The sequence below is a fragment of the Ambystoma mexicanum genome, chromosome 9, assembly GCF_040938575.1.
Source record: "Ambystoma mexicanum isolate Mex_15411 chromosome 9, UKY_AmexF1_1, whole genome shotgun sequence".
NCBI lineage: Eukaryota > Metazoa > Chordata > Amphibia > Caudata > Ambystomatidae > Ambystoma > Ambystoma mexicanum.
In genome coordinates this window covers 453,377,031-453,393,649 of record NC_090931.1, presented here as the reverse complement: position 1 = coordinate 453,393,649, position 16,619 = coordinate 453,377,031, and the positions used below count along the sequence as shown (strand labels likewise).

General features: G+C 44.4%; 1 protein-coding gene across 9 annotated transcripts in view; it reads right to left on the bottom strand.

The window, feature by feature from the left end:
- The window catches only part of LRWD1 (leucine rich repeats and WD repeat domain containing 1), a 730,516-nt gene that overhangs the window by 320,764 nt on the left and 393,133 nt on the right, over positions 1 to 16,619 (bottom strand). For all 9 annotated transcript variants that reach the window (XM_069614964.1, XM_069614960.1, XM_069614967.1 and 6 more), the window contains 2 exons: positions 16,055 to 16,165; positions 6,764 to 7,057 (listed from right to left, as the gene is read on the bottom strand). In XM_069614964.1, coding sequence (XP_069471065.1) covers positions 6,764 to 7,057; positions 16,055 to 16,165 — 405 coding nt within the window. The remainder of the gene's footprint in view (positions 1 to 6,763; positions 7,058 to 16,054; positions 16,166 to 16,619) is intronic.

Sequence of the window (16,619 nt, the reverse complement as noted above, 5' to 3'; positions counted from 1 at the left end):
GAAAAGCTCAGAAGCTTTGATGACCATGGCATGAAACGACCCCACCTCATCCGGTGGGGATGCCCTCGGTTGCTGCAATCCACCCACCGTGACAATGTCATCATAGTCACCCGTCGTCGCTGTGGCCATCGGGGGGGCGCACCAGGCATGGGTGCTGATCAAGAGCCACTGGGGCTGGGGCTTGCGGCATCCTCTACTGGATTTCTGACAACAGCGTGTGTAGAGTTGAAAGGATGTCCATGGCTCTCTCGGCTGAGAAGTGGCGGGCACACAAGGCCCCACGCCATTCCTGCAGTCGTCCTCTACATCAGCGCAGACTGTGTGCAGGGGCTCCTGGTCCTCGTTGTCCGAGGATGAAACATCCATGCCTTGTGGCACAGTTTGTACTTTGTCGCTGCCCCCCCTCCCCTCCCCTTTTCGCACCGATAGTGGCATTAGCTGGGCTCAGCAACAGCATCCTCTTCTCCGGTGTGCCAGGAGACTTTGCCACAGCCCCAACTGAGGCTTCCCACCTCTGGGGTGGGGACACCCTGGGTGTAGTAGAGGCTACCCTTGCAGGGCCCGCTCCTTTGGCCTTCGAGAGAGTGGCCACTACCAGCTCAAGCGTCAATGTCGATTTCTTCTGCGCCGCCTGGGTCTTATTGGGCAAGCCCGCAGCCTTTTCTTCCATCCTAGGCTTCTCCCGCAGTTTAGCCGTGCAACTTCCTTTTTGAGGAGGAGAGCGATCGATGGCTGGTGATGGAGGCAGATGGTGATGTTGATTGCACCCTGCACACTGAGGGACCCCGCTTGCGCAGCAACTGGCGGAAACAGACTTGTGGTGCTTGGCCTGGTCCTGGGCCCCCACGGATGGAGCACCCTCAAAGGACTTTGAAGCCTGCTCCTCGGACCGGCTGGTCCGAGGTAAGGCATGACCCTGCTTGGGGCACATGGCAGAGGCCTTGGCGCCTAGCCACCCTGCCAGTCTACTGTGTCAATCCTTCATCGTTCTCTTGGAGAAGCCGAGGCAGATTTCGCAATCTCCCTCCTTGTGGTCCGAGTGAAGGCAGTAGAGTCATTGAAGGGGTTTGTCCTCCACAACAGGTTCTGCAGTCTGCATCTGGTGCAGAGCTTCAAAAAGGGAACTTATTTCCTTCTCAGTCATAGTCGGAGGTGTGGAATAGGCCTGATGGCCTTCTGGAAGTTTTGATGAAAACGTGACGATCCTTGCCCTTGAGGGGCACTGAAATTCGCCGACTAATGGATCCCCGATATCGGCAGATGGTGAGAAGACCAAACAGGCTCTCATTTTCCAAAAATAGAACCTTTTTTCCTGTTGAAAAAGGCAAAAACTGCAGAATAGCTCGCAGAGCAATACTCGAGGACTCCCCAACACTTCAACGTGCAGTGAAAGTCTCACAATGGCTGCCAGAGGAGGGGCTTGGAGGGGGGGGCAGTATGACCCAGAGTACAGTGATTGGTTCAGAGGCAAAGTAAGAGTAAGTAAGTGAATGTGAAAGTTTTCTTTTACCAAGGATTACCAGCCTGACGGGGAATATTCATGAGCATGTGAATCCATGTCAGGCCCCATGCTGGAGAAATACTTGATAATACTGAACCAAGTAAAAACCCAGGAGTGATATAGAAAAAGTACCCGTTTGGTACTGGGACAAAGAAACCCAAATAAGTTTGAACGAGTACAACTCCAACACAAAGAAAGGACCCGCCACCAGAAATTGGGGAAGCCCCAGAGCAGCAACATAAAAATGGGAGGAGCAAAAGAACGAGAGACACAGGAGTTTCGAACCAGCTGGACAAGGGGAGCTGGCATCCCAGAGAGAATGCTGCTTTCCACGCAGGCGAGCAGCTGGAAGAAGGCAGTGCCCAAGTTGCACAATCATGGGGCAGGCCCTTGGGAACCTGCCAATCAGATAACTGTCCCAGGAGGGACACTCACGGAAAGCTGAAGAGAAGCCATGGCTGGGAAGCACCCGTGCTACAGCAAGTAACCATGAGACCCTACCGACCTGACAGGAGGGAACCACACCAGTGGTGACTGGGAAGGAAAAATAGTTGAAACCCTTTCAAATGTTGAAACCACAGAGGATGACACTGAAGCTTGTCAGAAGAGGAAAGAAACCAGACAACCATCCTGACTAGCCACAGAGAAGGAGAGTGCCGACCCGGTGACGCAGTCCTATTGCATTGCAAGTAATGGGGAGAGCGGGAGACCCGGGGAACAAGACGCAGATAAGGATTGGTACAATCGTATTAGTTCTAGTAAGAAAAACAAATAGAACGATTGGAGACAACCTATTTGTTTCCGTGAATGGTTAAACCCCAAGAAGAGCGAGATGGATTCAGCCTACTCGTCCCAGTGAATGGAAAAATAAAAAGTAGCAAGACTGGTGCCTGGGTACACACAGATCCCAGTGAGGATACAAGAACACAGCAGAGTAATGAATGATAAAAGAAAGTGTACAACTGGTGAAACTGCTCTCAGAAAAAGAAACTGTCAACTACAACTGAGCGGAACAGAGTAAAAGAACACTCTGGCGCCAGAGTGCCTACAGAGAAGAACTTGAGAAGCCAAGGAGAAATAAACAAAGTGACGTGGAGGAGTCCCTTAAGAGCACTGAATGAATTGGTGCAACAAATAGCTTTTAGATATTTGAAGATCTTGTACTGAGAAGTACTTGCTGGAAAGCAATCCCAACAAAAGGGAGTAATTCTCCTGGTCGTTATTTAGAATAAGTGATGGGGTCAGCGAAGATTAGTTTTGGACAGACTTACTTTGGAGTTCAGAACTGATGACGAGCACCCTAGTTTCATTGTGTTGGGTAGGGAAAGGCTAGCATTTTCTTATTTATAATAAACCGCTCTTGAAATGGCAAATCCTGGTCGGTCTGACCCTTCTCACCTACCCAACCTCCTAGACTTGGTTCCTGCAAGATGCAGTGGCTAGGATACGTTGATGACTAATTTTATTGGGCACTTCTAAGGGCTTAGCCTCAGCAAGAAAGGTTTGATCATTCACAAATAAAACATGTGGTTCGCATTACAACTACCTGGGCATGGTTATTGATCAAAGCTTAAACCGATAGCATCAAAGTCACAATAACCGGCACACTGTCGGATTACATGTAAACAAATATTTGAGTCTCAACATTCTGGCTACTCCCAGTAACTATTTGTGCTAAACAAATGAGGCCAACCACACCATACAGAATAGTGAAATCCACAAAACTCACGAGGGCTATTCAAGAAGGCTTCTTAAATTAAACCAGTATTCGCACCCGTGGAAGGGTCCTCAACCAATCAGGAGGCTGGAAGAGCGGGTGAGAATACACCAATGCTTGGTTTCTCCAGCCACCCGAGGCCCTTCCCTGGGTGGCATCATACCCCCCCACCCTCAGAGATCCTGTTCCCATTCCCCCCCTCCCCTCACTCACCGCACCAGTGCTTTTGTGCAATATGTGCTGAGAAACAAAATTAAACCATTTGCACCACAGGGTGCAAATGCCATCACCCCCCCGCTGGGGTGTGTACATGGGCAGTAACTGCCCACCGCCCTTGCTTCGCTTGGACCTGCTGCGCCTCGGCCTGGCGGGCCATTACCAGCCATGTATGCCCCCCAACTCAGGGGTTATTGGTATAGTCTACCAGTGGAATATCTACGCACAGAACTCAGAACTTTTTCCATGGCATTCTGTAACATCCCGAGTACATGAAATCTATATAGGAAATACCTAAAACCTACTCCCAATACATGTATGTCTTATATTGCTAGGGGATCTCAAAATATAGCCAAGCCAGAGGGGATCTACAACTGATTGAATAGTAAAACAGGGCAACACATGGTATACCCACCTTAATATTTATGAACATGCAATGAGTGCATCCTACTCTAAAACCATGAATTAAAAACCACAAGACTAAAACTGGTTAAAAGCTAAATTTGACAAATTTAGCAACAAAGCTAAAGTGCAATGACGATTTACCTTTTTCTCCCAATTCAGTCTACATGCCAGGATACCTGGTAGAATTTACCGAATACCATGATCAGACGGGATTATATGAGAATCAAGTCGAACATTATGTCATCTGGGATAAACACTGGGGCCTAGAAGAATATATACAGCAGTAAGGCCAGGTCGACTATGCAAGACATTGCATCTTGAAAGTGCTATGCACCTCATGACTCAGTCCAAGAATTAAGCAACTCAACGTAGAAAACACTTTAGGGAATATGGTATGATATGGAGTCAGAATTTGCTGTAATAATGAATGTATTTTGGTTTCACCAGAATACATGATCTAAATGTATATTCTTTATATTTGTATATCCATTTTAATGTAGGATTTGTTACAGTTTGACTTATCTTGTATAAAAAGCCTGAATATATATATATATATATATATATATATATATATATATACACACACACAAAAACGCAGGTAAGGTGCAGTTGAGTTGCGCAGATTTAACACAACAAATCCTTGAACTACAGCTGATATGGGAAGTTTAGCCAGGGACCCACCAGTAGCTGCAACATGAGTTTTCAAAAGTGCTGCCTTCGGCCTTGGCCAGTGAGCACAGCCTTTGGCTGTGCTCACTGTATCTTTTAAAACACTAACATTCTCTCCAGCTCACCAACCATGGCCTTGACCATTGGCTCAGGCCTTCGCCCCTTTACATGTTGCCCCAATAGCTTTCTTCCAGTCCCACAAGCCATAGCCTTTGGCCATGGCCAGTGCCAATGGCCTTTGGCCATAGCCACTCTACATATTGCACCAATAGGTTTCCTAAACTGGCCGACTAGCCATGGCGACACCATTAGGTTTCTTTTGGGCACACTAGCCATGGCCTAAAAGGCATTCGGTTCCTTAAAGTAACCCAGTTGCCATAGTATTCGGCCACAACCATTACCCCAACACCTCACTCTAGCTGTATCATTCCACTTTTTTGTAATAATTTTTTTTAAACATTAAAATAAAAAATAAAACGTTTCCCCCACAACGTCAGTTAATATAACCCCAAAAATTGTAATTTACTACAAATGACCCCAGTTATTCATAAAATAACCCCAATTCATCATAAAATAAGCCTGGTTATTCAGGTGACGCACTTTCATTCCCGACCCTTTTTTCTACTATACCCTCCCCCATGTTACGAGAAAACGTTCGGGCTCTGAACTTGGTCCGCAACCCCCCCTAATTCCACATGGGGTCCCCATTTCCCCCTCCCCACCACTAGCCTGATGCCATGTCAACCTTTTTCCTCCTCTAAATTGCATTTTCTGCACTTTTCCGTTAACCAGCGGTTATTTCAGAGAAAGAGAACGGGATCTCAAATAAAAATGTAAAAACATTTAAAAATTGCACCTTTTTCATTTCTGAAAAAGCTTCTTTGCTGCAAAGCACCATGGGAGATATAGGTAATTTTGGGATAAGGGTACACCCCTTCTTCGTCACACATTACAACTACTGGATGGAATAATCGCAGACCCCTCCTGGAAAACGCTTGGTGCCCATGTTGTTTCGTATCTGGTCCATTTCAGTACATCGGTTTTTGCTGTAGGCTGTGCAGAAATTGACATTCTCTATGGGGAAATGAATGGTAGTAGGCTGAAAGCAGAGTTTTTGCTTTCTTAAATAACTCATTTTCTTAATACTTCACAAAATGTCAAGTTCTGGGGGCCTAGGATAAACTTTTTTGCAAACCATCAGTCAAATCCGTCATGCGAATGAAAAGGTATTAGCAATTCAATTTTCGGGTTTCCTATTGAACTTGATACTCAACTTAACTATAGTGCGGCGACTACATGAAGTGGGTGCATCTCTTACAATTTCTAAATGGAAACATTAAACACCTACATGCGACTGCACACCACAGAACAAGCTGAAACTAGAATACACCCAAACATTGCGTGAAAAATGGCTGCTTGCATTAAAACCCATTCAGACTGGACGGTGGGACTCAGTTGTTTTTACACCCACAAACGATTGATGCATGCTGTTCCCATCATGGCATTTGGAGACAAGGGCCCTCATTACGACCCTGGCGGAGAGGGGTTTACGCCAGCGTAATGCATGGCGTACCTCTCCGCCAGATTAGGACTTTCCGTAGCGCCATGGTGATTTTTACGCCCGGATTTTCCGGGCGGAAAAATCCATGGTGCTACGGGACCCCTCGTTAATTACGCCACCGTATTCTACGGTGGCGTAATTAACGCCTTCCCCACTCCCATTATACCCTATGGGGCAAAAATGGGAATGGGGAAGGGTAAATGGGGATTGGGGACTTACTGCCCCGCCAAGGTCGGAATGGGGCGGTAAGTCCGCCAACCCCCAAGGCGGAGTTGGCAGCTCTGCGCCATGGTCCATGGTGCAAATTGCACCATGGATCTCCGCCAGGGTCGTAATGAGGGCCAAGGAGATTATTCTTTGCTTTCTGGAACAAGCTTTGCAAAGGTTTTAATAAATTGCTTCTTTTACTGCAAACTGGCACTCAGGATTGCTCAAATACTTGCAAAGGGAAGACATGAGCATTGTTGGTTTACATCTTCTTTCAATGCCATCAACTCTGGAACTATTAAACACAACTTTTGAACTAAATTGGGATGTGGAAAGATTTCTGATACAAACATTTTGAACATGTGATGGTTAAAAAATAAATTTAAAAAAAAATGCTGCGGATACAGCAGTCCTACACAAAGAACGACGGAAGACATTTTTAACACTGGACAAATTTAACACTGTAAACTGCTCAAAAAGAGATAACCTGCTCATAGAACTGCTGTTTGTGGCTCTGCTTTCCTTGTTGTGGGCTCTTCGACATTTTGCTTTTCTCGTGGGTGTCTTTGTTCATCAAAACAGGCTTGGCAACCTTGCTTTCTTCCTTACAATCTCTTCTTTGGTTAGGCGATGGGGCACATGGCTTCGGGCTATCTGAGACACGGCTGGATCTCCGGGGAGAACCAGCTACTTCAGGCTGCAGTCGGAGTCTCTTTCTGGGCGATTCCTCAGAAACACTGGCAACATCCTTGACATCAGGCTTTCTGGGACTTTTCGCTGCCTAGAAGATTCAAGGGTGACATTTTAGTTTGGCTTCGTGTTTACAGTGACCTAGGAATGTCGGTTCTGTTCATAGTTGTGCCGCGAAACATTAATTCCAATGATACAAGATGGGTACAACAATTATAGTTTAGGTGGACCAACAGCACTGGTAACTCTGCAACATCCATGCGGTTGAAGTAGACTTGGAAATAGGATAGAATGGGTCTGGTGGTGGTCCTCATACCGTGCATACACAGAAAAGTGAACATGTAAAGGTTTCTTTGCAAACTTTGCGGCAAATATGCAATTGCCTTCACATCTACAAATACTTAACCATTCCACACATCCTGCATCTGTAGGGGTGCCTGTAGTCTTTATTTCATTCTATTTCAATGTCTGCATGCAAAAGATGCATGGTTTGTGGCATAGGCACACACCTAATTCCAAAAAGTGACACCTTGGCAGCGTGTGCAGTGGCAAGTTTAAAGCTGATAAAAAGGTCGACAGAGAGCTAAATACTGCTTTAAAAAAAATCGAATGTACATGTAAAATAGCAGATGTACCTTTTCAAGGAAATGGTTCATACGCTTAAAGCTAGAGGTGACCCCTGCTATATATAGGGAATCACGGTTCAGTGTGCGATCATTTACAAACCCAAAAAAGGGCACCAACAGCATCTCCTAAAAGACGGGCTCCTGAAGTAGAGGATTCAACACCTTTTCACAGCAACAAGGAAGCATTAACGGAACAGTGATCTTCAGCTACAAAAAGGTAAAGCAAACGAAAGTCCTTGCTCTTTCCACATAGGACTTCAGTCTTCAGCGTATTAAGAAAACGTCCTTTCTTCACAGAGACCATGTAGCTGGCCGGGTCAACATACATCAATGATCAATGAAACTAAACAAACAGTACAAAATTGCTGTTTCGGGTACTATTCACAAATTTGCTACTTTTCCTTCAGCAACACACCCTACACCCTCCAGCAGTGGTCCAATTAGGACCACTGGTGACACAGCCCATACCTGCCAGACACACTGAAACCAGTTTGTGGACTGGAACCAGACAGTCACTGCCAACCTCCTGGCAACAAAAACACATGGCCCTGCAATAGCCTGCGAAAAGTCTGTTTTCCCCAGGCACTGGAAGTCCATATAAGGATTTTCCTATCCGTACAGGTCAGGAGGAAGGGTTGGCGATATGGTGGCCCGGGGGACAAACGAAAAAACCTGGTGCGGCCATGTTTGGACACTCATCACAGTGGGTAGCCAATGCAGTAAGGCGATAGTAAAGTTCACCAAAAAAAAAAAAAATGGCAGTGGGTAACTGCTGCCACTGACTTTTCCCTTGGACACACCTAGAGTAACCAATAATCCTCTAGCGTTTGTCTAAGGCCAAACCAAAAGAGTGCCCCATTGTGGGATGCATTGTGCAATGATAAAAAGTTACCAAAACTAAGGGAAACCCAGTTCTGACAGCCTGAAGGAAGTGTCAGTTCCCCCATGACAAATTAGCTGCACTACACTGGATTTTGCTAGAGGCTTAACTGCACTGTAAAAAGTTCAGGTCCGAGCAAAACGTTTGAGGGTACATTCAAATGGAGGGGATGGGGGGAAAGGAGGTGCTGTAAAGTGAAATCTTTCCTAACATGGAGATCCCTCTGGACCATTAGAACACCTCGATGGCCTGTTACATTTTCATGTGAAATCCCCTTCACATTCGAGTCCCCCAGCACTTTTTGCTGGACTAGTGGATTTTGTGTCAGTTCTCAGTGAGTGAATGGGAACCTTTTTCTTCACACGCTCATTCTTGTATCCCATCATTGGGATACTTTGATACTCGATATACCTTTTTCTTGGAGACATTCTTTCCTCCAAGTTGTGTGGCATTGGTCTGACTTTTGAAGCAAACAGCACTCTGCTAGCAGCCATTTGGGCTTCCCTTTCTATTTTCTGTCATTTCCCTTATGGGAACACACTTTCCCAAGGGCAGGGGGATATTTAGTATCCTTCCAAACTTGTTCTATTGTGTGATCAGCACACCCCACCTTCTGTGTAGTGCTGAGGAGTTACAATGTATCCACGTTCTCACTGCTCCTGTAACGTTTTGGTTATATGTGCTAATTTCTAGTTGAGTTGTCTTTGAATTTAAATTTAATACATTTAGCAAGCCTTGTGGGGAGGCAGTATGCGTTTCAGTGTGGGTTGGGATGTGGCGGCGGAACGGTTGTGGACTTACGATGATTTAGTTGCAGTGGTTGAGTTTTTGATGTTATTTTAACCGAGTTAATTTTTTGGTTGCCCTTTTTTTCGGGCTGCAGGGGATTTATTGGGGAGTTCAAGTTATTTAGGAGAGGTGTCCAGGGTGTTGGACTTCTTGGAATGTGTTTTAGAATTTCTTTCTACACGCTGTTCTTGGCGTTTTGCATCTATTTCAGAAGGGGGGTTGGGGTTTTCAAATGGGGTCACAAATATATTTGAGGGTCTGTTGCAGGGGTCCCTTTTGAATTGGGTCGGGGTGGATAAGCTGTATTTGAAAATGGGGGGGATCATATGCGAGTTCTCGTGGAATATGAATGTATGAACAATGCTCAGAAAAAACGGAAAGTTTTGACTTATCTGAATGACTTAAAAGGAGACGTTTATTTCCTCCAGGAGACACCTTTTCGAAAGGTGATTTGGGTGGTTTGAGGAAAGGTTGGGTTGGGAGGGCTTATGGTTCATCCTTTGAGTCACGGTCTAGGGGTGTGGTAATTCTTATTAGGAAACATGCACCGATCAAGGTTTTCAAAGGAATTTGTGACAAGGAAGGTAGAATGGTTGCTATTTTAACTAATATTCAGGGCAAAGAAGTGACCTTTTGTAATGTTTATGCACCAACATCAGATGATGGTACCTTTTTCAGAGAGGTGGCTCAAGCGATTCAAGACCTTAAGTCCAGTAAGAATCTTGGGAGGGGGGGGGGGGGGGGGGGGGGGGGGGGAGACTTCAATACAGTTATTGACTGCTTTGGATAGGAGTAATACCAGACATTGCAGAAGGATATACATGCAATCACAGGCATTAAAGGATCTGCTGGAGGAACATAATCTGAAAGACTGTTGGAGGATAGACAATCCTTCAGTGAGGGAATACACTTTTTATTCCGGTGCACATGCTACGTATTCCAGAATTGACATGGTATTGATGGCAGGAGACATGTTGCAAAACTATAAAACGAGTGGTATGGGTAATATTGTGCTGCCTGACCATGCTCATGTTTCAGTGGATTTGAAGTGGAGTTACACTATGTGTAGACCAAAAACTTGGAGACTAAATACTATATTGTTGGACAATCTAGTGGAGATGGACAAAATTGCAACCGAAATTGACTATTTTGTTGAGGAGAATTGTACTGGAGAAGTTGGATCCGACATATGGGAATCATTTAAATGCACAGTTCGGGTATGTTTATTAGTCTGGCGAGTGGTTTGAAAAGAAAATGGGACAAGACACAGAATGTACTGGAACTGAAGATTAGGGACTTGTCAGGGGTTCTGATGGTGGATCCTACGAGAGTGGAATTGCTTCCCGAGTTAAACAGGCTGAAAAGAGTTGAAGGAGCCAATGCTTAATAGGGTGGATAAGAAGTATTTTCATCAAAAATGCGCTTATTTTGAACATGGGGAGAAATGTGATCGCTGGTTAGCGTATAGATTGAGGCTGAGGGAGTCTGAGCGCTCGATCATGTCTATTACAGACTAATGGTCAAGTCACATTCACTCCGGAAGGTATAAATTATGTATTCAGAAAGTTTCATGAGAAATTATATAAGAATGAAACCCATATTGACGCGGCAAATTTTTGGAGGATATTCAAGTCCCAGAAATTTCAGGGGAGGAGGCTACTTTACTGGAGGGAGATATCACAGTGGATGAAGTCAAGCTGGCAATATCAAAATTGAATGTTGATAGGTCTCCGAGACCAGATGGATTGCCAGTGGAATTCTATAGGTGGTTGCCTAATTCTGTGTTGACGCTATTGATGGACATGTATACAACCTCCAAGGCTAAGGGTATACTTCCAGACACTACTAGACATGCAACTATTTCTGTCTTTTTAAAGAAAAACAGGGATGAATCACAGGCGTCCAACTACAGATCGATTAGTCTGATTAATTTGGACAATAAGATTCTGGCCAAGATTCTAGCTCTGCGAACAGAAAATCTTTTGCCAAAACTGATAGATCAGAATCAATCTGGTTTTGTTAAAGGTAGGATGACATCCAGTAACATACGGAAACTACTATGTACTATCATGAAAGCGTCAGAGTTGTCTCAAGACTCGGCTGTCCCATCACTTGATGCAGAGAAGGCATTCGATAGAGTGGATTGGCAATTTATGTTTAAAGTATAGGAAAAGATGGGTTTTGGGATTCAGTTCTGTTCTTGGATTAAACTGCTGTATATCAGGCCTACTGCTGATGTTAAAACTAATGGTCAGAGGTCAAAACCTTTTGAATTGGAACGTGGCACAAGACAGGGCTGCCCATTGTCACCTTTGTTATTCGTACTTAACATTGAAACTTTGGCTATAACATTGAGAAACGAGGAGGGTTTACAAGGCATAAATTGTTAGGGAATGCAACAAAAAATGTGGTTATACGCTGATGATGTATTGTTGGTCCTCAAGAACCTTGTTGAGTCAGTGCCGGTTCTTATGAACATTCGAGGCCTTTCACCAGTGCTCAGGATACAAGATCAATTGGGCAAAATCGGAGGTTTTACCATTGGTGCCGCTGTGTGACAAACAATTTATTAGCCGGTTGGGCTTCAAGTGGTGTGCTGATAAACTATTGTACTTGGGGGGGGGGGGGGGGTTTGGATTTTGCCTAATGTTGCTGATTTTGAGAGAGAAAAAATGAATATGGTGTGCACCAATTTCAAATTGGATTTGGAAAGATAATGTTTGTTGCACCTTTCTCTTTGGGGGAAGGTGAATGCTTTGAAAATGGTGTCGACTCCTAGAGTAAGCTTTGTTCTGAGTATGATCCCATTAGACATTGAGAAACATTTTTGGTGTGAGTTGGATAGACTCATGCAGTGATTTTTGTGGGATCGTAAACCTCTGCGTCTGAAGATTAGCAAATTGCAATTACCTTTGTCTAAGGGTGGGCTGGGGGTCCCTAATTTCAAAGCATACCATTTGGCTTTTATGTCACGGATTACATTTGCTTTTCTCAAATCGGAGCATGAGGATTGGGTATGTGCAGAGGCTAGCCATGTAGGCCCTGTGTCGCCTAGGGCTATGTTGACCAATAAGCCACCTCGAGTTACGATGGTAGGCCCACTGACTAGGAGTTTACGGAGCTCATGGGTGGTCTTCAGTGAGTGTTTGGTTTTCAATCCATTGAAAGATCCGAGTGCTTCAATTTGGCTGAATCCGAGTGTTACACAAGAAGGGAAAATTTTGTTCTGACATGATTGGTACCTAGCTGGGGTGGGGTGAATCAGTGATCTGTTCAATGGTTTGAATTGGATGACGGCTAGGGAGATACAGTTGAAGTTTGACATTCCTACTTTTCGCCTGGCAGATTATTGGAAGCTCAGGAGGGCGGTGGGGGTTGTGGATATGGAAAAGAAAAATCAATATAGACATGCTTGGCTGGGAGACTGGGGTGAGCGGATGTGGCCTAGTTAGTTATGTTTCTAGGCTGGTTGTGTCAAACTATCAGGCTAATGATGCTTTAAGATTGGATTGGAATCGGAGAATTGGTGAAGATATTACGGAGGATGATTGGACGTGTATTTGTGAGAATGTGAAGCTGTGTTCTTTGAGTCTTGCAGACAGGTTGCGTCAAATAAAGATCTTGAATAGGACATACTGGACGCCTGAGAGAATGAAGAGGGGGATGAGTGACAGCTCTGAATGTTGGGCATGTTTACACGAGGTGGGCACCTTTGAGCATATGATGGGCGAGTGCTCATGGGTGAGAGGTCTGTGGTTTGAATTTGACCAGATCTGTGAAAAGATTCCTGAAGAGAAGGTTCATATGGATTTTAAGACCATAGTACTGGGTAGTGGGGATTTGTTGGAAGACTTGACTACTTCAGGAGAAATGGATCTTTCGTGGGGCAATGGTGGGGAAGAAACTAATTGAGACATTGGAAAGCATCTACCGCTGTTACTATTGAGGAATGGATTGCAGAGATGCATTCTCTAGGAGATATGGAGAGAGTGCTGTATCATAGAGAAAAGAAAGATGCATTATTTAATAAGATTTGGGGCAAATGTCTTTTACTGTATTAGACCTGTTTATTGATTACATTGTGACTCCTGTGGGGACGAGGGTGCTTCTGATGTATACAGTTTGTTGGTTTTGCTGTGATTATTGCATGATGTTATATTATTGTACATATGTTTCTATGATGTGAACTTTTTGAAAATAAATATTTAAAAAAAAAGAAAATACAATGACAAGATAATTTGAATGGCTGGTGGCAGTGTTTTTATCTTACCTACTTTAGTGCAATGTGTACTCCCCGGCTGTACTCACCCCCCGCCCTCTAGGGCAGGATGCCCTTTCCATTCAGCATGCTGGCCTTCATGAGGTAGATGTTTTGCTTTTGCACCCTGCGCCCCCTCCTCCTTGCAATCTTTCCTCTGCTTTCCTGCCCTTTCTTTTCTCCAATCCTCAGCTGTGCTTCCTCAGGTGGAATCCATCGTTGTAGCAGTCTTTGCCACACCTGTGCGACCTCACCCCCGCCTCCTTCCTTCCCTCTGCCCTGTGCCAGTGATTGGCTGTTCCCATCCAGGAGGTAGGCTCTTAACACCCCCTAGGGCATCCTCTGCTAAGGGCCTCAAGGCAGCTCCTAAAGAAGCATCTCCAGTCCGTGCTTGCACATGGTCACATGGTAGGCCTAACACCGTCAACCAGCAGCAACTGATAAAAGGGTAAGTGTGGCCTGGGTGGGGAGTGCAATTACTGCATTTCAGAAAAGCCCTACCACTCTTACCTACATAACATAACACACCAATGCAAGCCAGCAAGTAATTGTTCAATCACTGCTGTGCACCAATTCTTAGGCGTTTCCATTTAATGCCATCTCCAATTCAGACATTTTTCCCCAGGTGTCTCAAGTCTAGGAGTTTTCAATCTACTGGTGTGTATCTAATTTAGACATTTTTCCAACCTCCCGCATCTCGTTTAGATACAATTGTCAAGTATAGCCATGAGTCACACTTCGAGTGTGAAGAATAGCCACACATCACATTTAGATATATTGTGAAATTAACCATGCGTATCACTAGATAGAATTGTGGAGATTAGTCATGCCTCACAATAGACAGGATTGTGTAGATTTGCCACATAGAAGAATTTAGCAAGTAGCCAATGTATTAACCACCCTGCTCCTACTGCCACAGACACCACCTAAACTCTATACACGCCCTCTGGGCTAGCCAACCTATACCCTAACACACCGACACAAGTAACACGCTTCCAACAAACCCAGACACTGGACCTTACCCGTACGGACACCAAGCCAGTGTGCACAACCTTAAATAATGGCCAATCTACACATAAAACACACCAAACAATAGTCAAAAAGAAGACTTCCCTGTCATTGGACCTTACCTGTACGGACACAAGCCAGTGCACGCAACCATCTGCAAGCCAACACACAGACGCCAGTTTCCCCTGGTTCTGGACCTATCCTATCAATCTACCCACACTAACCAACCCTGTCCTCTTTCTTGCAGAGAAACGTGAGCACCTGGAGCCTGCCCTTGGGTGGCAGAATTGCGCAGTATAAATCAATCTAAAATAACTTTCAAATTAATACAAAGAGCTGGGCTGATTAGTCCCAGCTGAAGGTTTAAGAATATTTTCAAAGCGCTGTCAAACAACCTTTACTTTGTTTCATAAACCCTTCAACTGTTCATGAGACAAAGTGTTTCATTTTTGTGCTGTTGGGATCAACTAGCTTAATGGACAACTACATTTTCATGGGAAAGGGGGAACTAAGCTAGTCACGCCCATCTCCAAGTAAACAGTAGAGGGCAGGTGTCATTGATTTAACGAATTTGTATAATTTTGTCATTGAATGCTTCAGAGGCACAGGGAGTAGGCAACAATGGGGCAGGGTGGAGGATGTCCAAGAAGACAAGTGCTCGAAGAATGTAAGGAGGCTCGAAAGAGAAAGAAAAAGGGTGGTGAGGTAGGTGGAGAGCCTAAAGGGGAGTGGAGCATAGCTAATGCACCAGACCAAGAAAGTCTATGTGGGTGGGCGTCACGTTTGGCAGATGAGATTTGGCAAAGAAGCAGAGTGTCAAGGGCTTGCCAGAGTGTGGATTTGCCAGCACATGGTGGTGTTGGAAAGGGTTCTGAGATGAAGAAAATGCCCACTATTCTCCACAACGGTCAAGAGTAATGGAAAGAGGTAGGGGAGATTTGATCGCTTGTTCTTCTGTGAAAAGGCCTATATAAAATCACAATTGCATATAAGAGTTCACATTATAGAAAAACACATTTATATTTTAAGACTAAAATCATTTATACAAAAAAATAAGATCCTCATAATTTGATGCATCGGCATTTTTTATCAAGCAGTCATAAATTCAATTATTTGTCTCAGAATATTACTAATAAATTGACAGGCCGCTGTTGGCCATTAAGAATTAGATATAAATGGTTTTTAGCATATAAAGTTTGGGTATCGTGCCCAGTCCCTTAAATCGTGCAGTTTTATACATTTTACGTTCCAATGTTCCCATGATTGGTCAGCCAATTACTGTGTTAGTGAAGCGGTTTATCAGTCCCAACTGAACAAGTTGAAAACTTAATATTGGGACAGAGGTGTGCCGTAGATGGAGCACAGATTAGCACCAATACGTTTCATAATGTGTGCGCACTGAGGCCCTAGGGCGTGTTGTGAGGTAAAAGTAATAATAATGTTCAATATTCATACAAGTTGCTAAACAATCTGGCAGCACCTTAAAATTGTAGTGTGAAAGATGCTCCCCTGGCGCTGCAAGCATACCTTGTTCCCAACACCAGCGTTTGCATCATCAGCCGCCTCCTCTTGTTCGTCATCCACACCTTTGTTAGGCTCCACCAGGGATGCCAGAAACTTCATAGCTAGAATATTTACCTGCAATTGAAAACACAAATTAATGTGTTAGTTCTTGGTTTTTAATTAGACAGGCAATGTATTGGCAATTAAGCTAACCACATCTAGTTGGGCCTGACCAAGCTGCACACACGGATGCCAACCAAGGCTTCAAAAGCTTCTGTCACACATGAAAGCTTTTTAGTTACAGTCCACAAAGGGTAAACCAATTTATGCGAATTATATAATTCCAACAAACCTACTCAATTTTCCACACTTGGAAATAAAAATAAGAGGAAGATTCAAATGATATTGTAGGCAATAACGCCAAACACATTAAAATCAAGCTTAAGTTCTTCATAGGTCTTCCCAGACCAAACATTGACATTCTGCCTATTTCATGGGCATGGCAGAATGCTGAAAAACGAAATGTTCATGAAACCCTCTTGTTCACGATGTTCAAGAAGAATATGGGCTGGTACAGTTACTTCAGTTA